The following is a 22,660-nucleotide window of genomic DNA, read 5'->3' as shown; positions in this document are numbered from 1 at the left end:
CCAGCCCATAGACTGTAGCCGCGGCGCGAGCCCAGCCCTGAGAGCCAATCCTTATCCTAAAGTTCCAGGTCAACTACTGTCTGCATACACAATCACAAGATGAAGGGAGGCTGGCCCAACTGGCTGTTTGTTGATTTTTGCCACAGTGCTGCGGCACTTGACGTAAAAGGTACAGGTCTAGCGCCCCTAGTGGCCAAAAGTTACACAGTGTGCGTTTAATAATAGTACATTTTTAGTTTGATCGGATTATTAATTTTTGAGATATGGACATGGTATGTGTCGATTTTCACTCGTTCTTATTTTTCTTCCATTTTCTGCTTCCAATATCTCAAGAAATACATCACATAGGAAACTGAAATGTGGTTTAGTAATACAGCTCCACCCACTCTCTCAGAATATACAAAAAGATCTGCTGTACATTCTATAAAGTAAAAAAAATTTGTTTTTCTTACATTCCACATGCAGTTATGGGCCAATGAAAATAGCAGATATGTGACTAAACATCAGTGATGTAAACAGTCTACGTTCATAGCTCAAAGCTGATCAAACTACAGGAAGCTGAGGCATATGCTAAGTTGTTTACTGAAGGCCCAACATGTTCCAGACCCAAAAAGTATTCATCCAATCAATCTAAACATTTAAAGTGTGCCTATTGGATGATTAATTAAACACTTCAGAATTTTTTGAGACTTAAATGCTTGGGATGTCATTAAAATTTGTTAAAATGACATGGAATCACCCGATTATTGGCAATGCAATAATGTATGTGTTTCTAACAGATAAAGACATGTGCAGCCCTAATAGGTGAATGAATCAACGATCATTTGCTTGAACGTTTGGCTTCTTTAATCGTCTAAAACCATGAGCTTTTCATGCTCAGTGTTTTTATAATAATGCATGTGGCCCTTTTACTTTTCACCTTAACCGTCCACGAGTGCTTATGTGAACTCGTCCTTTTTATGCAGAAAATAGCACGAGTACAGCCTCACACCACTGCAGGCTCTTTGTCTTGTTTTAAAAGGAATAGAAATGAACCATTTGGTAATGACAGCGGTTGGCGGACCTTGTTTTGTCCTGCTGTATTAATCTTTAAAAACAGGGGAAATAATGAGGGAAATGAATCACCATCAGTGTGTTCTCTTTCTAGCATGTGACAAACAAAAAGCAACGTTAAAAAACATCCCTGCTGTTAAACCGACAGCTTTGAATCCCTCACCTGGCAGAGAAAAGGCTCTCCACTGACTTCTGGGATTGGTCGGAGGTCACTGACGGACTCCTCTGGGCCACTGGGAGACAGAAGGAAAGAAAGCAACAGATGCAGCGTTAGACAAACAGAGACAGAGGCACAAGCTCACTTCAGCCCTCGTTGCACATATTAAAGAGGTGAAACATACCTGTCACATGCAGCTGATCAATGACATCCCTGCAGCTGCTTTTTTATATCTTAACACACAAGATACAGCTACATTTACTGTATTTAATCTCAGTTTTTACATTTACTTTGTATGGATTTTCTTTATTCTTCTTCTTCATTTCTCTTTTTTTTTAGTGTACTTTCAGTGTTTTGTGCACAAAAAGTCTTGAAGTTTACACTTAAAAATGTCACATCTGCATAAACACAATTAAAGACAAGATGGAGACGTATTAAAAAGACAAGAACTACATTTGCAGTGACGAATGAACAGACTGTCACCTAGTTTATCTGAAACAGAGTTTCTCAAATGGGGGTACAAGTACCCCAAGGGATACGCAATGACACTACAAGGGGTACATGAGAGAGAGAGAGGAATTTAACAAATGAAAGCATTAAAAATATGGGGTTTTATAATGTTTATTTTTAGTTAAAAATGATAATCATACTAAATACTACCGGCAACTCACAAAACGACAACAAAAACACACAAAATAAGAGAAAAATATACTGAATAATGAAAAGAACAGACAAACAACAACAAAATACACAAAATGACACCAAAAAACATACCAAATGATGATAGAAATGATCTTGATTAGAATGTTCTAATACTTTAGTCAGACAAAGGGGGTACCTGAGCCCAAAAAGTTTGAGAACCACTGATCTAAAACCAATATAAATTTTGTAATTAAATGATCAATCAATCAAAACAGCATAGAAGCAGTTTTTATTGATTTAAACAGCAAAGATAAGAGACTAAAAGCTGTGCAAACAAATACTAAAATGTGCAGTAAAATGTCTGAAAAAGTAAAACTACAACTGGACAAACTGCATTTATAGATGAGAAACCATCTATAAATATAAATATTCCTGTTGTAATGCTTTACATACTGTTCCTATAGTGAGTTGTCTAATTCACATATGTGCACTTGTTCACCCTTTGGAGCATCCAATTCAGCCCGTAGGAGAAAGTAAATACGGCAGAAAACATGAATTATTTTGTAAATTGTGCAGGGGTTCCCAGTGCATTTTTAACGTTAAAGAGTTGAAAAAACTCAAAATTCTTTCAAAATCCTTCAATTTTCCTCAAATTATGACAATTTTTCCTCAATTAAATGGACATTGGTCACAAACTTTCAGAAATGTAAAGTGAAGATCCTGTTGGGACTGATATCTGTCACTTATTGCTTGGATATTGTCGGTTTCTTACATATTTTAGTATTTTATATATAGAAGTGCAAACTAGGGCACAATAATGTTGAAATGACTCGTTTTCCTGCATAAAATCTGTGGCCCACATGAGATCAGAATCCTCCGTATTTGGATCCTGACCTAAAATTAGTTCAGATTTGTCCTAATTGTTCTACATGCACACAGTGATAATGAAGGGTTATTATTCCTATTGTTAAAAGCTGGAGGTGTTTTTCAAATCATACCTAATCAACTTAATTAACCACAGGAGGGACGTAATTAAGGGTCGAACGTGGGATGCAACTTAACATAACTTTAATTATTTTATTCATTATTCATATCATTTTATATTTCTATAAATGACCAAAAAGTTAAATTAACAAGCTTAAAGCCTCTGATTTTCCATTTCAAAATTTCCTAATTCAGTTTCAGGCTTTACTCATTAAATCTGTGTACTGTTCGTTCTTTGGTTATTCCGTTTAAAAAAATCAAATCGAAAGAACTGACTTCACTAACTTAAAACCAAAACAGAAATACAGAAACAAGAAAAACCAGACAAGCAGCGTTTTTCTGTTTCCTGGCTTCTTTTAGGGTTCGTGGCAAGATCTGAAAGTTCTGTGTAAGTCACAGGAATCCCCACCACCAAAACGCCTAAAATGTTGTACTCACCCTCTGCAAAGCTGCACCTTTCCCAGCCCGAGGAGGACGGGGTGCAGCATGGGGACGGAGAGTCTTCTCCATCTGAGGAAACAAAATACATTTAGAATCTACCAGAAAGCTGTCATTTATTGTCATCGTCAACAAAAGACAAAAGGACTGATGGTCGGGCTTTAACTCAGTGGTTCTCAACTTTTTCAGCCCAAGACCCCCAAAATAAAGGTGCCAGAGACCGGGGGAGTCTGTGATAACCACATTTATTTATTTATTTATTTATCTGAATAATATCCACTGCTATCCAGGAAGTTTATTATTATTTGCGCCATAGTATACAATCATCTTAAAGATGTAAATCCTTGTTTTAATCAGAAATAAAACGGGTTGAAAGTGACCAAAAATGGGGGAAAAGGTGGAGAAATGGGATTTTAAAAACCACAGAAATTGGTTAAAAGTTGCAAATTAGAATGTGCAAAAATAGACAGAAAAAGTGGTAAAAAAAAGGGTTCAAAGTATCAATATTGAAACAATTAGTAAGAACAATTAGTTTAAAATGGCAAACAATGGGCTTGACAAATCGTGAATGTGGTTATATTGGCAAAAATAAGCATGAAAAAAGTTAAAAGTGACAATAATGCGGCAACATTAAGTGGAAAAAGTGGTGGAAATGGTTTATAAGTGCTGAAAATGTCTTGAAAGTGGAAAAAATGTGAACTAAAAGGCAAAATGGGAGGCAAAGTGGCAGAAATGGGAGTAATGTAGCAAATATGCATTAAAAGGAGTGAAAATATGGCAAAAAAGTAGGATAAAATATGGCAAGTTTGGTGTAGTTGCAGAAAAAGGGTAAAAATAAGCAAAAATGGGCCCAAATTGTTCAAAAAATATTCTTGGTTTCTTGAAGGCATCTGGCAACCCCCTCCCAGTGTCTCACGAACCCAAATGGGGTCCCGACCCCAAGGTTGAGAACCCCTGCTTTAACTCGTTAAGTTAACACACTGCGTTGTGTTAATGTTTGGCAGATATTCTGTTGGTCTCAGTGAGCTGTTGCTATGCCAGCAGTGGAAACCAGTTTAAACTTGTGGCCTTTTACTGGAGTTATGAGCAGTTATTCTAAGAGTTTCAAAAGCTTCATATCTTCGAGTTTCCAGGGCTGGAGAAGCAAACAATTACAGTCAAACTATAAATAAATATGTGAACAAAAAGACAACACGTCTTCACTCGTCTCTTACTGACCAAGGATTTGAACCTCCTTTAATGGGAGTAAAGCACTAAACTAAAGTGTGCAGCTTACTGTGAGGCAGCGGAGCATCTTCTATGTCCTCTGACACGCCTCCTGACTGAGAGCGGCCCAGCCCGATGGAGTATCCTCTGTTCTTTCTGCTCCCAGAGCGTGACCCCGAGTGTGAGCCCCTCTTCAGACCTTCAACTGAACAAAAAAAAAACCACTTTTAATTCAAGATGTCATTGAATAACATTGTCCACAAATCCATTATTACCTGCTTCACACCAGACTTTTACACTCGGAGCAGTTTGATCTCAAGTGGGCCACAGTTTTAAGGCAGGAAAACTAGTAATTTCAACATTATTGTGCCATAGTTTGCACTTCTATGTGTACAAAAAATACAAAATATCAAAGAATATGACTATATTCAAGCAATAAGTGACAGATATCAGTCCCAGCAGGATCTTTACTTTAAATTTCCTAGATTCTGTGACAAATTTCTATTAAGGGAAATATGTCATAATTTGAGGAAAATTTAAGTATTTTTAAAATGATTTTTTTCAACTGTTTAACATTAAAAATGACTGCAATCATAAGATATAAGCACAAGGAAAACTGTGAGCACCTGTTTCTCTTTCTGTCATTTTTACTTTCTCCTGCGGGCTGAATTGGATGCTCCAAAAGGCCGGATTTGGCCCCCGGGCCATGAGTTTGACACATGTGGTTTCAATCAGTGGTTCACAACTGCTCTGACGTCATGTTGACTCACCATCATTACTTAAAAAGTAACTAAACCGCTGCTTTCTCCTGATCTGCCACAAGGAGGGAAATTTTAAAAAGCCTTGATTATGGGTGGGGCTCAGTTAAGACACGCCCAGTCTATGCTATAAAATCGCCAAAGAACAATCTATGCTATGCTAACTAGCTACTTATTACTAAATAAACCTCTCTATTCACTCTTCTCTCAATCCAACCAGATCGTAGAGCTGTGGTCAGTTGTTTTTATAAAAGGGGCGGAGCTAACGGTGCTGGTTTGTGACCTATAACGTCACAGAATGTCATTCTCAGCCAATAGAAAAATCAATTGTAACAGCCTGGTTTCAACCCATAGAGGGCAGTCACTCTGACAATTTTACAACTAAATACGCCAAAATAAAATACTTTGACTAAAATGTCGAGAGATGAACCAGGATCAATCAACAACACTACTTCATACCACATATATTTCATTTCAGCAGAAAAAAGTGGTTTTGGGGTTTAGTTACGCTTTAAAAACAAGCTGTGACCAAAATCAAGAAAAATAATGTTAAAATTCTATTATTTGTATACACTGGCGGACAAATTTGGTTGGTTCGTAGACTCCAAATGGAAACTTCGGAAACTGCTGAGACCAATCCAGAACTGATTTTTCTTTTTTTACCATTAAAGTAAACAATCCAAACATCATCGTGTCCTAGTTTTCAACAGCAGGATCTTTGCATCAAAAATCCTTGATTTTTTTTACCAATTTTTGCGCAACTCTGTGTGATAGTTGTTATAGGCATGTTATAGGCACGGCAAAATTGCGAGCCCTTGAAAATATTGTAGAGTTTCATTAAATGTGTGAATTTGGGACATTGACATCTTAATTAGTTAGTAATTTGCAATGATTCATGATTTCTTTGTCAATTTTACTTTTTCTTGCAGGCCAAAAAAGTGGATGCTGAGTCTAAAGGGCCAGATTTGGCCCCCGGACCTTGAGTTTAACACATGCTTCAGAGGTCCAGGGAAGTGGATTCTTCTTCAAATGGTGAATTTGATATGGAAACACTAGGTTTCTGTTCAGTTTTAAGCAGGAGAGAGTGATACTAGTGATCATGTTGAGCACCAGATACTTTGGCTGAGTGTGTAACTTTGGAGACATCTTTAATTTGAAAGTCACCGTTCAGTCTGCACAGCAGGAGGCGGGAACTGGCAGCTGGTGAGCGTCTAATAAAAGCTTCCTGTTTAATGGACAGCCATGAATGCAACACCAGCTCCTGCACTCAATCTCTTACTCAAGTACTTCAGAACTTTTCTCCTCACCAGGGTTTAAGTATTCAATACATGTCGGCAAATACTCGTTGGTGTCGAGATCAATGGGAACAAACGCTGTGTGTTTGCTCAGGATATTACAGGCTTTACTGGTGTGAATTGCGTAGAGTTGGTACTTCCTGCCGGAGCCTAAAAAACACAGAAGACAGAAAAAGAGATTACACAACCAATAACTGCAAACTACACTATAACTTTTAGTACACTGTGAACTTTGTGACATTACACACCGATGATTAATGACCATTCCATCAACAAAATATATATCCCTAAGAATTTGTAATCTCAGGTGGAAGAAAGCTAATTAATTAATTAAAAATAATAAGTGACAGTTGTTTTGAGTGAAAATAACACAAAGAAATAGAAAAACAAAACAAAAAGCACTCATTAAAACACTTGTCTGGTGAAGAAACACGAGAGATCACAGAAAGAATGAAATATAAAAGCTTCTATGTATCCGTCTATAGGACTCCACATCCCACAATGCAATGCACCAAACTTTTCCAACAATGTGAAAAAGCTAAATCTGATCAAAGACTAGAACAATGGGTGAAACTCCATCATGTTCAAACTCAGTCAGTCATTTATTCATTCTGTAATTCATTTATGTATTTATTTACTTATTGTTTACAGTATATATGATATGTATGAATAATGTGTAACTTAGTATCTTATAATTATGATTTAGTATCTCATAATTATGAGATGCTACTTAGATATTATGAGATGCTCAGTATCTCATAATTATGACTTATGGTCTGATATTTATGAGACAGAATCTCATAGTTATGACTTAGTATCTCATAATTATGACTTAGTATCTCATAATGACTTGGATCACTTAGTATCTAATAATTATGACTTAGTATCTCATTCATCTCAATTACAACTTAGGGTCTGATATTTATGAGACAGGCTTATAATTATGACTCAGTATCTCATAATTACGACTTAGGATCTCATAATTACAACTTAGGGTCTGATATTTATGGGATTGTATCTCATAATAATGAGTTAGGATTGTATAATTATTACTTATTGGTAATGATTTAGTATCTCATAATGACTTGGATCACTTAGTATCTAATAATTATGACTTAGTATCTCATAATCACGACTTAGGGTTTGATATTTATGAGATAGGCTCTCATAATTATGACTCATTATCTCATAATTATGACTTAGGATCTGATATTTATCAGATAGGATCTCATAATAATGACTTTGTATCTCATAATTACAACTTGATATGATACTTAGATAATAATGGTTTATTATCTCATAATTATGACATAGGGTCTGATATATGTGAAATAGTATCTCATAATGATGACTTAGGATCTCATACTTATGATATCTCATAATTACGATTTAGTATTTCATAATTACGACTTAGAGAGAGAAGTAACAGGTCTGTGAGAGTGAGAATTCTTGCTTATTTGTAGGTGCCAAATACTTATTTTACGCATTAATTTACAAATCAAATCTTTAAAAATCACACAATGTGATTTCCTGGATGTTATTTTTTCACATTCCGTGTCTCACAGTTGTACCTATTATGAAAATTACAGACCTCTCTCATCTTTTAAGTGGGACCACATTCACAATCAGTGGCTACCAAATACTTTTTTGTCCCACTGTAAATAAATACTCCAGACCAGCAGGTGTCAGTAAATAGCACAACAAGGCCACACCGTGGGGTAACGTGTGGGAGATGATGAACATGATTAATTCATCTCACATATACACACACAGCTCACCGTGTTCTATCTCACACTCCTTGTCCGCCATGTGCTCAAAGTCGCGGATGATGGATCGTCCAGCGAGGTGGTGGAAGGTCTCGTTCCACAGCTCCTCGTGAACCTTTTCCTCGCGTTCTCGTCCACTCAGAAAAGGTTCCACGTCAAACACCACCTCCCACTTCATGAGTTTCCCACACAACAGCCCGGACACCACCGCCTTGCAGTCGTTTTTGTGATGGTTGGTCATGTTCAGGTCTGAACTCTGAGTCTCCTGTGGTGTCTCGGCTTGACATAACATGTGTCCATAACTCTCTGTAAATATCACAGACAGGATATAACATCATGAGGCTGATGCATGTCCAAGGATTTGGTTTAATAAAGGTGTGCTCATGCTTATATATATATATATATATCAGAGCACACAAACGCATGTTGCAGCTGATCTACGGGCCGAGGATTGCGTCTGTCAAACATGGGTCACGTTAAGCAAATATTTTCCGTCATTGGCCGTTTTTCTGAGGCCAATCTGTCATTTTGACAGATTTCAACTTAAAAATATTAGCAACTGACTGGACAAAATACTAGTTTTTAAGAACATTTTTGTTGAGCTCAGGGGTTCTCAACCTTGGGGTCTGGACCCCATTTTGGGTCGCAAGACACTGGAAGGGGAGGGGCCTGCCTTTAAGAAACAGAGAATATTTTCTGAACAACTTAAACCCTTTTTTGCCTATCTTTACCCTTTTTCTGCAACGACACTAACTACACTACCATATTTTAACCTATTTTCATCACTTTTTCTTTTTTTGCTACATTACTACCATATCTGACACTTCATCCAATTTCAATGCTTTTTCTGCACATTTTTTCCACTTTCAAGACATTTTCAGCACTTATAAACCCTTTCCACCACTTTTCCACCTAATGTCGCATATGTTGACCCATTACTGTCACTTTTAACCTCTTTTCACCATATTTCATGTTTATTTTCTTCCAATTTAACCACATTCACAATTTGTCATGCCTATTATTATCCAGTTTAAACTAATTGTTCTTACTTTTTAAATTACATAACCTCAACCCCCCTCCCTTCATTTCAGCCACGTTTAAAGTCAAAATTGACACTTTGAACCCTTTTTACCACTTTTTCTGTCTGTTTTAACCAATATAGTTTCTGATATAGCGCTACATCAGGACAGATGTGCTCTGATCTCACCTGCGTCTCCCCCGCTGCCAACAGACGGACTCTCTGTGGATGTGGACCCGCTGGTGCTTTGATTGCCAGGCGTCCCGCTGCCGCCGCTCCCAGGGGGAGTGGTTACATGTGGCTGAGCGTCGGGCTCTGCATCGGCCTCCTGCTGCAGGAGCAGCTCCGTCTGAGGGAGCGGCCTGTGGCAGACAGCAGGACGCCCTCTGGAAGAGGCGGCACACAGACTCACCAGCTGTGGCTGGAAGACAGAAAATAACAGAAAACAACGCAAATGTATCGTTACACAATCCATAAAACAGGGATGCACCACTGTTATCACAGCGGGGGGCACATCATCAACATTCATGTCAGAATTTTAAATAATGACAAATATAGGCATTAATATTTGTCATTTAGGGATTTTTCTGTCCTTTTGTGTCTTTTTCAAGTCATTTGTGTGTTTCTGTCATCATTTTAGTGTGTGCATTTTACAATTTTGTGTATTTTTCTGTCATTTTCTGTATTTTTGTTCTTAACTTCTGCATTTTGTGTAACTTTGTTGGCATTCTGTCTGTTTGTGTGGTGATTTTGTACATGTTTTGTTTGTTTTAGTAGTCATTCTGTGTATTTTGGTGGTTGTTTTGTGTGTCTTCGTTGTCATTTTGTGTATTTTTCTGTCATTTAGGAATTTTTTGTTGTCATTTTGTGTCTTTTTGAAGTCATAATGCGTGTTTCTGTTATGTGTGTTAACTTGTGCATATTTGGAGTAATTTTCTGTGTTTTTGTTGTTGTTTTGTCTATTTTCATCCATTTTAAGTCATTTTGTTGGTATTCTGTGTGTCTTTGTGGTCATTTTTGCATGTGTTATCATTTTGTGTGTATTTGTTGTCATTTTGTGTGTTTTTGGAATGGTTTTGTTGTTACTTTGGTTACTTTTGTTGACATTTTTAACATTTTGTGTGTTTTTGGAGTTATTTTGCATTTTATGTTAGGCTTCATATTCCTTCCAACTTCTTAAATTAAAGGTTTTGGGGGATTTGTTTTGAGAGCCGCACAAAATTAGAAGAAGGGCCACATTTGGCCCTTTCAAGCCGACAGTTGTTCATGTCTGAATTGCACATCCTAATGGTCTCAAATGTATTATTGTGTAGGAACTGGAATAATTATGTTGCTATGGCTACAGAGATTGTAGATTGGCTTTGGAAATGTATGAAACATGGGATTAAAAATGCTAAGGCCCTGTAATGTTGTCTTATTAGGGATGTTCCTTTATTTATTAGAGTAAACAGTTGTACAGTGTTGGTGTGATATAAACCACGTTAGAAATGAATCGGCTAAGAAAGTAATTATCTCTCAGCTGTAATTTTAGGAGGTCTAAGGTCTGGGCCCAGTGGATTCAGTGTGGTTATTACATCCCCCCCTCCGATGATGTTCAGACCTATTTGTCATTCATTAATGTAGCTCTTCATTACAATAGAGGGCACATTAGTCCTGTCTTGATTACACTCAGCCTAAGCAATTATTATTAGGCACACAGTCAAGCTACAATGTCCTCATGTAAAGGATTTCCAATATTTGCAAGTGGTGAAATAGCTCAAAGTTGGGGTCCAAAATAAAATTGAAGAATTTGCATAAGGAAAAAAATGTTAATATCTTAAGAAAGAGTAATTTTTTATTATAAAAATTAAAACAGAGATCAGAATTTTTCTTACATTTCCACATGCAGTTATGGGCCAGTGAAAATAGTAAAAAAAAAAAAAAAAAAAGGATTTTTTTCAGATTTCAAGAGCGAGTCACCCAAGAACCAATACATACATGTGACTAATCATTAGTGATGTGAACAGTCTATGTTCATAGCTCAAAGATGATCACATTACAGGGAGCTGAGACATATGCTAAGTTGTTTACTGAAGGCCCAAACATGTTCCAGACCCATATATATTCTGAGAGAATAGGTGGAGCTGTATTACTACACCAAATTTCAGTTTCCTATGTGATGTAGTTCCTGAGATGTTGGAAGCTGACACGCAGACCACTCATTCGCTCAAACTAAAACGTTCCATTGTGCCTATTTAATAATTACGGAACAATTGGTAAAAAAAATCTAATTTTTTTTAGACCAAAGTGCGTGGGATGTCCTGAATTTTTTTTGAAATGACATAGAATGACCCTACATTCTTCTTCAAGACTTTCCCAAGTTCAAGTCACGTGACATTTGTCAATCCCTATCAGAGACTTTTGGATGACAAATAGGTTTGGTTTTTAAAAATGTCAGTTATGTGTTTCAGAAGCTTTAAAGTTGACATTGTTCTGCATCAGTAAAGCTGGTCCCACCTACACCAGTATAAGTTCCCTCAGGTTCTCACCTGGTAGTCGTTCTTCCATTGGGCCTCTTGCTCAGGGCTCATCTGGCCAATCAGCTCCTGAACTTTGGTTCTTCTCAGTGGATTCTTGAGCACCACACTGGTGGGGTCACTGGGAGTGTAGAGCTTCTTTGCTGGGTTGTAATCAGTTATCTGGTTGGTACTGTACGCACGCCTTCTTGGAGATGTGTTATCAAAACCTGAGGGGAAAAAAAGAAAAGCAAAAACACTGTAATTATTGAAAATCACAAAGTAGAGAAACTGATTTTGATCCAACACTCCTGATTAGGGTGACCTTATTTGGATTTCCAAAAGAAGACATTTTGGCCAATCTCGGAATACTCAACATTTTCTTGTATCTATCTTGAAATGGCAAAATACTACATAATATAAGCTGTTATTGTCCATAAGGTTTAAAATGTAAATATATGATTGAAGTCAATCCCCTTTATTATACATTATAACAATTTGTCCTCATATTTACCATCTCAATATTTGAAACAATGAGAAACATCTCCTCCTAGAAATTAGAACTACAACAAAAACCCCAAAAACATACTGAACAGTAAATAATCATTACACTTCAATAAATAACATTTTTAATTAAATCCACCGCTCTTTGGTTTCTATTAATCTCTCTCTCTTGGACTTTAGTCTCTCTTCTCTTTTCCTCACGTGTGACGATTTCGTCCAAACAAAGCAGCATCTTTAATGATTCCGTCATGTGTGAGTAAAATGAGCATAAATACATGATACTGGCTGTAAAGAGAAACTCATTAGCTTTCAGAAAACTACTAGAACTACGGTCATTTAAATTGAGGGGAATTTTTTATTCAAGTATCTGTATTTTTACTTGAGTACTTTTGCCACCTCTGCTTACCGATGGGCTCCTGCTCGCTGGTGACGGTGCTGAAGTCCGTCGTGGAGTCCTGACAGCGGTCGAACGAAGCCGCCTCCTTGTTTCTGTGGAAACTCTGGTTGTCAACGCTGCTCTTTGTGACGTCCTCCTCCTGCGAGTGGTAAAACACGGAGCTGGCCGACTCGATAGATCGCATCATGCTGTACCGCCTCCTTTTATCCTGAACAGGTTTTAAATAGATGAGACAGATTAGTTCAGCATTGGTCACAGGGATTAGAAAAACCTGCATCTTCATATGATTCAGCTGACGTGAAGGAAACACTGCTCATTACCATCAGCACATAAAAACCAGGACAAATCCTCACTATTGTTATCCGTATACTTACCAATATTCAACAAGTTATGTTTCAACATTTTCTGAAAATTCAGAACATCTCTGCTATGTTCAAGACAAAACTATTCAATTTTTTGTTAAAAAAAAAAGATCCTCCGTACCAGCCAGGTATCATGTGACGTCTTATTTCTATGTGTCTGTGTGTGTGGGATTGTGTGATGTTGTTGGGGTTACATATGGATTGTTTTTATTTATGTAGGGTTTTAATGATGTAAATCACTTCAAATTGTTTTGTATATATGAAAAGCACTAAAGTATGATTTGACTTTAACAAAAATTACCATTCATTTTCTCATCCACATCAGTCATTTTAACATTTTAAACCTTAAACTTTGAATTTTAACCGATTTCAACTTTTTAAACCTTTTACAACATGCTAGGTTAATGCTAATGCTAGGTTAATGCTAATGTTAGATAATGCTAATGCCAGGCTAATGCTATTGCTCTACTAACACTAATGCTAGGTTAATGCTATTGGTAGGCTAATGCTGTTCGTAGGTTATTGTTAGGCTAAAGCGAGGTTAATGTTAATGTTAGGTTAATACTAAGGCTAGGTTAATGCTAGTACTAGGCTAATTTTAATGCTAGGCTGATGCCATTGCTAGGCTAATGCCAGGCTAGTGTTATTGCTCGGCTAATGCTACTGTTAGGTTAATGCTATTGGTAGGTTAATGTTATTGATAGGTTATTGTTAGGCTAAAGCTAGGTTAATGTTATTGATAGGTTAATATTAATGCTAGGTTAATGCTAATGTTCGGTTAATACTAATGCTACGTTAAGGCTAGTACTAGGCTAATTGCAATGCTAGGTTAATGTTATTGCTAGGCTACTGCTAGTTTATGCTAATGCTAGGCTAATGCTAGGCTAATGCTAGTTAATGTTAATGCTAGGCTACTGCTAGTTTATGCTAATGCTAGGCTAATGCTAGTTAATGTTAATGCTAGGCTAATGCAGTTTTTGACGACACACATCAGCACTGTATTGGGATTTTTCACATACAATATGTAAAAAAAAAAGGTAGGACCAATGATGTACCGGTAAATCTGAGCTTTAAAAAACTAACAAAAAAAAGGGATTATTTAGAGCAGTGGTGTCAACTCATTCTATTTCAGGGGCCAAATACAGATTAGGTTGATCTCAAGTGGGCCCCAGAGGTTGGGAATCAAACAGTTTCCACATTAGTGCTACTTTGCATTTCCATGTATAAATGATACAAAAGTATTCAGTATAAAAGGCACCGACAATATCCAAGCAATAAGTGACAGGTAGTGACTATTTAATTTGGGGAAATCTTGTCAATTTCTGCTAAAATTCAATGAATAATTCCCATGAAAAGTTTCTATTTTTTGAATATTGCCAAAATTCCTGTGTTTAAGGTCCCGTGGAAATTTGCAACGCTACTTCTGATATATTCACAACTAAATTATTTGGTCATTTACACTTTTTTCTGAGGCATTTTTACTTTCCACTTGCGGGCCAATTTGGATGTTTTAAAGGGCTGGATTTGGCCCCCCGGCCTTGAGTTTGACACATGTGATTTAGTGGTTTAATTTGGGGATGCTTTAAGGCTAAGAAGAGAGAAAATTCTTGGTGAATGCACTTGTCTTACAGATTTGGGATTAGCGTGGTAGCGTGTGGTGTCACAGACCACGCTGTAGCCAATCAGACTGTCCCCTGGAAACAGGAACGTGTTGCCCACGGGCGAGAGCAGCACCTCTTTGGTCTCAGGATATAGCCATTCAATGGAAATGTCACTGAGAACCGGAGCCAGTGTTTTCTTTAAGGACTTTATCATCTGTGAGAAAGAAACAAAAACATCCACAATCTAAATGACAACACGCTTTCTGAAAAGCATCTTACAGAGATCATTTTGCATTTGACACCAGGGACATTGTGTGCTCTGACAAACAAAAGCACACAAGCTGGAAACGTGTACCTTGGGCTGAAGGCGCTCGCCGTCAGACAGAAACTCGGCTGTTCCTTTGGAAACTGTGGCCAGTCCCTGCACCAGCCTCCTGCAGGCGTTCTGCCCTATGCCAAACGTGAAGCATCTGCACAAAGGCAGCAAAGTAATAATAATCAGGAGGTATTATATCAGCCATCAGGTTTCTGTCCTTATTCTCATGCTGACTTATTCCTTTTTTTTTGCCAAGGTGCCTCACATATTTCGTCAGATTGCATGTGTTCCGTTTCTCACGGTCTGTGTGCAGATTTTACCCCCTTCCTTCTAATCGCTTCAGCTCTCATTTGTGTCTGTGGGTATGTATGTGTTTTCGCCCTTGTCTGTTTTGTCATGTCATGTGTGGACTATGAGGCTGATGGAAAAGCTTACGTAAGGAGAACTAACAAACAGAGACGGTGCAGAGATCAAAACAGCCTGGATACAGTAAAACTCAGCCAGTTTGTAATAGACAGAAACAATAAACAGCATAAAGTTGCCACATAAAACATTTATTTGGTTTAGAAGTGATCGCATCCGCATTCTGACTCAGAGTCCCGACGGTAGGAAGAATGAATGAAGTGCTGTATCAGTCTGGATCCAGTGAAAATGACCATAACAAGTTTGGATGAATTACGGCTGGGCCTGCGGAACCGAATAGCACGTACCATGTTTCCAAGATTTCAGTCAAATGACTCGGTTCCACCATGTAACAAAATGGGGCCCCTGGGGGCCCAGTGGCCCATACGGAGTAATGGGCCCCATTCATATATTGGTATGTGTCAATGATTCGGTACCACCAACTGTCGCAATACTTGACTCACAAATAAATGAGAAAACAACTTTAATGGAATTTGCCCAAAAAATTGACCCCTCCGGCTACTGACTGCAGTAAGCGAGGCATAATCGTAATCTACGTTGAAGTACCTTTGAAATGATATATCACATGACTATGTTCCCATAAAATTGGAAATTACCGGAAATGGGGGATGGGCCTCCAGGCCCCATGTCAAAACAAGGGCTCCAAGCGTCTCATCATATTAATTCATAGAATATTCATACCAAACTGCATTCCAATTTACGAGAACTAACGGTGGAGTAGTCATGAAATTCTGGAAATTACGGTACCTTCTTGTGTGTTATCAATTTTGGTCAAATCTACAGGATGAAGGACAAAGTTGATCTTTCTACAGCCCAGAGTGACTGAATCTGATGTAAACTGGGAAAAAACTCAGCCCTGGAATTTTCTGTCCAGACAAGCCCACTACATTATCAGCGACACCATGTAGTAGTTGTTATTAAGTCAGTGATGCTCAATATGTAGCTCTTTATGTCCATCCATTCATCCATTTTCAAACCCACTTGCTCCTGTTTTACAGGGTCACGGGGGTCTGCCGGTGCCAATCTCCGGCTCTCATTGGGCGCTGGGCGGGGGTACACCCTAGACAGGGCGCCAGTCCATCGCAGTAGCTCTTTATGTCTTAACTTTAATTATTATTCCCCCAGAAAACCTTAAAAGGGGGAAACTTTTCAACCCCTGTTTACCTTTGTTGCTTGGCCATTTTTGCAACTTTCTTTGTCCCATTTTCAAAAACACCTTCTTAAGATTTTAGCTATACCTTTTGCCCATAAATATCCCTTTTTTCCTATATTTTGTCCATATTTACAAGTTATTTTTGACATTTTTATCCAACTTTTGTCCTTTCTTTTTGGCCACTTTTTATCCAAATAAGCTATAAATACCAATAAATACCCCCAAAATTTAGCTTTTTTGTTCTATACTTTTTTATCTTTTTCACTATTGTTTACCAAACTTTGCCCATTTAAGCTACCCGTTACCATTACATACCACCTTGTCTCACTCTTGGCTGCTTTTGGCCCATTTTAGTCACTTTACACTTTTTTCTTGCCATATTTTTGCCATATTTGGACCGTTTTTGGCAACCTGTTAGCCTGTCTGCCTCCACTCGCTCATCAAAAAAAAACGAAAATGTAGTGGACCAAAGCGGCCCACCGCTAAAATGCCAGGTAAGCCAGATGGCCAGTCCACCCCTGGACTGAATGCACCATGAGCTCATCACAGTGATCGTCCATCGACCAGTCGAACTACATTTCCACTTTGACCTTTGTTGATTAGCTGTCACTAAGCACATACGATCATTACGCGTAGAATACGTACAAATGAATTACGCGTTCCCTGACGTCACGATGATGACTCACTGGGAAGGATTAGGAATCGATGTCTGATGTTGTCTCTCACCAGCTGTGCTGATTTGTAAGCACAGCGTGATAATGATCCTGGAAACGTCGGCGTCCCCAATGCAATCATCTGAGTGCAGTCGGACATTAACGAGAGGGAGGACAAAAATCTATAGTTCCACATTGAGCGGAAGCACGGATTGACAGAGCGAGACCTGAAACTGGCAAAATAATTTCCCAGGATGATACTGATAGACACCCCATGCCTTCAATTTGTTGTGTGTGTGATCACTTGCAGACATGTTTTTTTTTTTGTTGCCGTCAATACGACACATGTTGCATGTTCACAGGCTGCATGTTCGGAGAGGATTACAGCAGCTCTGCGAACAGGTGTTGCATCTTAATAACCAGAGATAGACGGGAAGCAATTGCTTTGTTTGCTATTTGCATAATGAGCATAAACAGAAGACGTCGTTTGTTATGACAGAGAAACTTCTTTACAGGCACAGACAGATGCTGTGGTAACCATGGCGATGGCGCTCACTGCTGTGGATGTTAGGGAAAGTGTGCAACAGGCAGGGTTGTGGTCAATTACAGTTTTCAATAACATTTCCATCTTCAATTATACATGTTCAATTACAACTCAAATTTGCATTTTTTCCCAATTTACAATTAAAATTAAAATGATTATTTTTCCCCTGAAAGTCAAATAAAATTACGTTTTCAATTACTAAAGTTCAATTACAATTAATTACACTTACTGAGCCTCTTGTGTTAGCTTTCTGTTAGCATCTCATATGATAAAGGGTTTTGAAAATATTGTCTATCATCCAATTTGTTTTTATCTCTTGTTAGGCTTCCTAATCCATGAACATATTGGTATTCATATTTTTAATGTGGGTGTTTTTTAAAGGGTAAAATTATCCTCAAAAGAACTGACAGGTGGTGGGAAATGTTAATCTGAAACATATTTTACATAATTGTTAACTATGTATGTAACTCTAACATGGTTCCACAGTTTTGTGTTTAATTAAATAGTAATTCACAAATTGCATGTAGTTTCCATGCCAAATACAATTACAAAGTCAAATATTTGAACTCAATTACAATTCAATTACGATTAGTAATTGAATTGTAACAGATTTTTCCAATTGCAATTACCCTTATAATTATGTTATTATTATTGTAATTAATTATCAATTACACAACTACACTAATAATTGACCCTGACCCTGGCTACAGGCTGATGCTGATGCTTGCCTGACGTATCGTGCATGGTTGCGAACCAACTCGATGACTTGGCCCGTGTTGTCGACGGCGCCGTCCGTGAGTAGGAACAGGAGCCTGGGATGTCCGCTGAACACCGGCTGCCGGAGGATCCAGGTGAGCGGAGCCAGGATGTTGGTGCCGCCCATGTCGGCTCGGATCTTCCTGATGTACTCACAAGCCATGGCCAAGGCTTCCTATAGCAAGAGAAAGGGGAGGAGTTACTAATCTTCAGTTTCTCCCGTTTCTTGTGTAGTGGTCTGTGCATCACTATTGTGGGTATACATTCATTGTGTTTTTCGGCTGGAGTTGCTAGGAGACGGCGTGACGAAGCTCTCCTGTGAATATCAAGCTTGTACCATGATGTAGTGACCAACTGGTGCCATGTAAGCAGTGCACCTTTGGATGAGAGATCACCGTGATGAACAGAGCTCAGAGGAAAAGGAAAGGAGTTTGCAAGACAGAAAATGGCGCTACGAGAGTTGATGCTGAAGTTCCCACCAGCTCACAGCAGCTCACACTCGACCAGAGCATGTGTGGAACTAAGTGGACTATTGAGAGTGTTGTGATGGTGAGGTAAAACAATCAAAAAACGGGGCAAGCGGTGACACTTGGCATGTCCGCGAGGAGGAGAAAGTTGCGTGTGTGGAGACTGACGGGGGGAGAGACTTGGAGGAATGCCAAAATACAGTAAGAAATCCATTCAACTCTGACCCAGATAGCAAAATAATAATAATTTTGCCATCACAAGCCTGGTTTCAGTGTTGGTTTTGTAGTTTTATAGTAGGAAACCACTGTTGAGGTGTCACTAAAAAAATTGCTTCAGTCACTAATAGGTTTTTTCAGAAAAAGACGTTTTTTTCTCAGCTTTGTGTGAAACTTGACTCTATTCAACTGCTGATTACTGAAGAACCAAACAAGCGAGAAACAAAATTAATTTTTCTGATGAAACTCAAGACTTTAATCTTTCAGAATCTGGTGAGAATGCAGATTGTCATAGTACAAAATATTCTTTGGGTCTTTAAAAATCAGTGAAAATCATTTAAAATGCCTGGCAATATGGGGTTGGCTGCTCTGAAAATGGCTGGCAGTGAATGAGTTAATTAATCGCAATTAACGCGATAAAGTCTCAGCACTATTTTATATAAATGAAACTGCACTAACACTAATTTTATGATATCGTTGATTTTCAGACCATCAAAGTTATAGTCAAAGCATACAAAAACTTACTACCAGTTAATATTCAAAAACGTTTTACTTATCAACATCAAAGTTCTAATCTTAGAGGTCAGATGAACTTTAAAAAACTTAAAAAAACAAAAAAGATTCAGCTTATCTGTGTGTGCTGTTGGATTATGGAACGTTTTAACGGAGGATCTGAAGCAGTGTCGAGTGAGACATTCATAAATTTAAAGCAGTTTACAGACAAAACATGCTTTCAAGGTACAATATGGAATAATGTACATAAGGAATATGATAATGTAATTTTTAATGATTTTTTGGATGTCTACAAAGTCAGAGGACTTGATTGTTCTGATGTATTTTTACAAAGATGCAACATTGTGTTAGATAAAATGGAAGTCTTTTTTTCTGTCATTATTTGGAGAGTTCTGATTTATTGAATCGTGCTCAATAAATAAAAACAACAGCTGGAAAAAAAAAACTAAGCTTTTGCTCCTCTTTAGTGTTTCCATTGCTCATTCCATTAGTGCCACATATGAAAGGCTTATGTTGGAGAATAATTAGCAGTTGTGCTGTGCTACAGTCGTGCACAGCGGGATTAAGGTGTGAAGAGGAGAGTCGCTGGCATTAATAAGAAACCCTGCGAACAGGGAGGGTGATTACGAGGTTACATGTTTCAGTCACGTTTGATGATAAAAGCTGCATTTTTCTCTCATGTGCTCTAATCAGACTGTGTTAACAATTGATGGAACAATTGATGGAACGCTGACCTGAGTTTTCAGCTTCAGATTCTAACAGTAGAATGACACATTTTCTATCGTTCTACGTGTTTTTGTGCACAGGAAACAGAGGTGTAAAGAGTACTGACATATCCTACTCAAATAGAAGTACTGTTACTTGATTGAAATTGTTCAAATAAGTCCATAATACATAAAATACTCAAGTGCAAGTAAAAAGTAGCTCAATTAAAAAGTACTCAAAGTAAAAGTTCCCTTGCATACAGTAAACATCTCATGTATAAACTTAAAAAGGAACAGACCAAATTTTGCACAATTGGAACTTAATTTATTTTACACAAAGGCATCTGTATAAGATAAAAGGTTTGTCAACATGAAAAATTATTTTAAAAATAAAATAAAACCAATGAATTAAATTCAAAATAAAACAATTATCAGACTCTAAGTTACATTTATCAACTCTAAAACTGAGAAAATAACCATCATTCAATGCTGTTTTGGCGCGGTGCATTACGTTTAATCTGATTGGTCGGCTATGATGTGATGCATTTGATTGTTGTCTGGTTGTTTCATTTTTTTTAGTTTCACTTATTTTAATACGTACTTAAGTACAAGTAAAATTACTCAGTTCAGTACCAATGAAAGCAACTCAATTACAGTAACGTGAGTAATCTGTTACTTTCACCATCAGAATCAGAATTCCTATATTAATAAAATATAGTAAAAAATATAGTAAAGTAAGATAGATAATACTACTACTAATAATAATAATAATTATACAAATATGATACATATATTTACAACAACAATGTTACAAATACAAGTTTGTGAAACACCACACTGTGAGCAGTGACGTGCCGTCAGGGTAGGCAAGGTAGGCAGTGCCTACCCAAGGGTGAGTTGATATTTTGATTATTTAATTATAATTTTTTTTTTTTTTTTAATTATAAATTATTTATTTTTCCATTTCCAATAGCCGACAGTACCTATCAGTTTGAAAGTGTCCGCATTTTGTGCGTTTCATAGCCCAAATTACTAAACAGCGCTATTTCCTGTTACAGCTGCACAGTCTTTTTTTTTTTTTTTTTCGCTCCGCTGTAAGCCAGAGGGAGGCCACGCCCCCTCCCAAAGGCACGTCGCTCTTCTGCCTCCGTTCTCATTGCGTGATTTTACGTGTTTGCGCATGCGCAGTCAGGTCCCCAATGTGACATCAAGTTTTGCGTAAAGGCAGCGCAGAGAGCTGCCTTTGCACGTAACTGCGCTATGCTAAATGCTATACGTAAGTTCACAGTACATTAGTGAATAGATGACACGTGACTGCTGCTGCTACGTTCTCTAACTAGTGGGTGGGTGACAGCGCTAGAGATGATAGAGAAACTTTGTTTTGAGGAAAAACGACAGCTTTTAAAAGATGGAAACCAACACCTGAGTTACCAGAGCTTCAGCAAAGGTAAGGTCAGAACATGTTTCATACTTTTCACAGTGAATGGAACAAAAGGAAGGATTGACTTTGTGGATGCTCCTCACTGAGGCTGTTCTGAGTTATCATTTTCTCTGTGTTTCTGTGTTTCCAACACAAACAACAGACGTGCTGTCGTGTCATGAGATATATCTTGTTGGAGAGTATGGAGGGTATATTAAATAATTGTTTATGTTTCTTTAATGGTATTTATGATGTTGATTTTGTTAGATGGCTAAACACTTGTTCATGTGGATCTTATTGGGTTTTTTCTTTCTTATTATGAATTTTATATTTTGATAAGCACATTGAGATGACTTTGTTGGAAATTGCTTTATACAAATAAAATTGATTTGAATTGAATTAACACTTGACAGCAGAAACATATGACATTGTCATTGGTGGTCTCGATTTGCAACGTGCCTACCCAGCCCTAGTGGTCACAGCACGTCACTGACTGTGAGCACTCACAGCCAATAAAGAGAGACTTGATGTTATGGACGTGTTACCTCCTCGTAGATCTGGCTGGTTGTGAAGAGAGATTTGAAGGTGGAGCCGAACCCGACGATGTTGAAAAGACATCCAGGCACCAAACTCTTGAGAATGACCACAATGGCGTCCTTAAAAGAAGAACCAAAGAGAAGACATGCTGACATTTCCATAGCAGATGAAATGTTCATGAGGTGATTATATTTCTTCCCCATGTCCGTTACTTCTGTGCAGCAGATTTACTGAGATTAGCGCGCGTGCAGTCTAGTGCTATCAAGAAATTTGATTTCATCC

General features: G+C 37.8%; 1 protein-coding gene across 1 annotated transcript in view; it reads right to left on the bottom strand.

Annotated features, from left to right (window-relative positions):
• Window positions 1–22,660, bottom strand: part of vwa5b1 (von Willebrand factor A domain containing 5B1) — a 47,799-nt gene that overhangs the window by 3,570 nt on the left and 21,569 nt on the right. The window contains exons 9-20 of the mRNA XM_028452316.1: window positions 22,387–22,497; window positions 18,494–18,696; window positions 15,032–15,146; window positions 14,705–14,890; window positions 12,723–12,921; window positions 11,846–12,042; window positions 9,507–9,738; window positions 8,312–8,605; window positions 6,546–6,683; window positions 4,551–4,685; window positions 3,275–3,346; window positions 1,217–1,286 (exon numbers count right to left, since the gene is read on the bottom strand). Coding sequence (XP_028308117.1) covers window positions 1,217–1,286; window positions 3,275–3,346; window positions 4,551–4,685; window positions 6,546–6,683; window positions 8,312–8,605; window positions 9,507–9,738; window positions 11,846–12,042; window positions 12,723–12,921; window positions 14,705–14,890; window positions 15,032–15,146; window positions 18,494–18,696; window positions 22,387–22,497 — 1,952 coding nt within the window. The remainder of the gene's footprint in view (window positions 1–1,216; window positions 1,287–3,274; window positions 3,347–4,550; window positions 4,686–6,545; window positions 6,684–8,311; window positions 8,606–9,506; window positions 9,739–11,845; window positions 12,043–12,722; window positions 12,922–14,704; window positions 14,891–15,031; window positions 15,147–18,493; window positions 18,697–22,386; window positions 22,498–22,660) is intronic.

Source organism: Gouania willdenowi, chromosome 7 (assembly GCF_900634775.1).
Source record: "Gouania willdenowi chromosome 7, fGouWil2.1, whole genome shotgun sequence".
In the NCBI taxonomy this organism is placed as follows: domain Eukaryota; kingdom Metazoa; phylum Chordata; class Actinopteri; order Blenniiformes; family Gobiesocidae; genus Gouania; species Gouania willdenowi.
The sequence above is the reverse complement of the archived record's forward strand: the minus strand, read 5'-3'. Positions and strand labels throughout refer to the sequence as shown.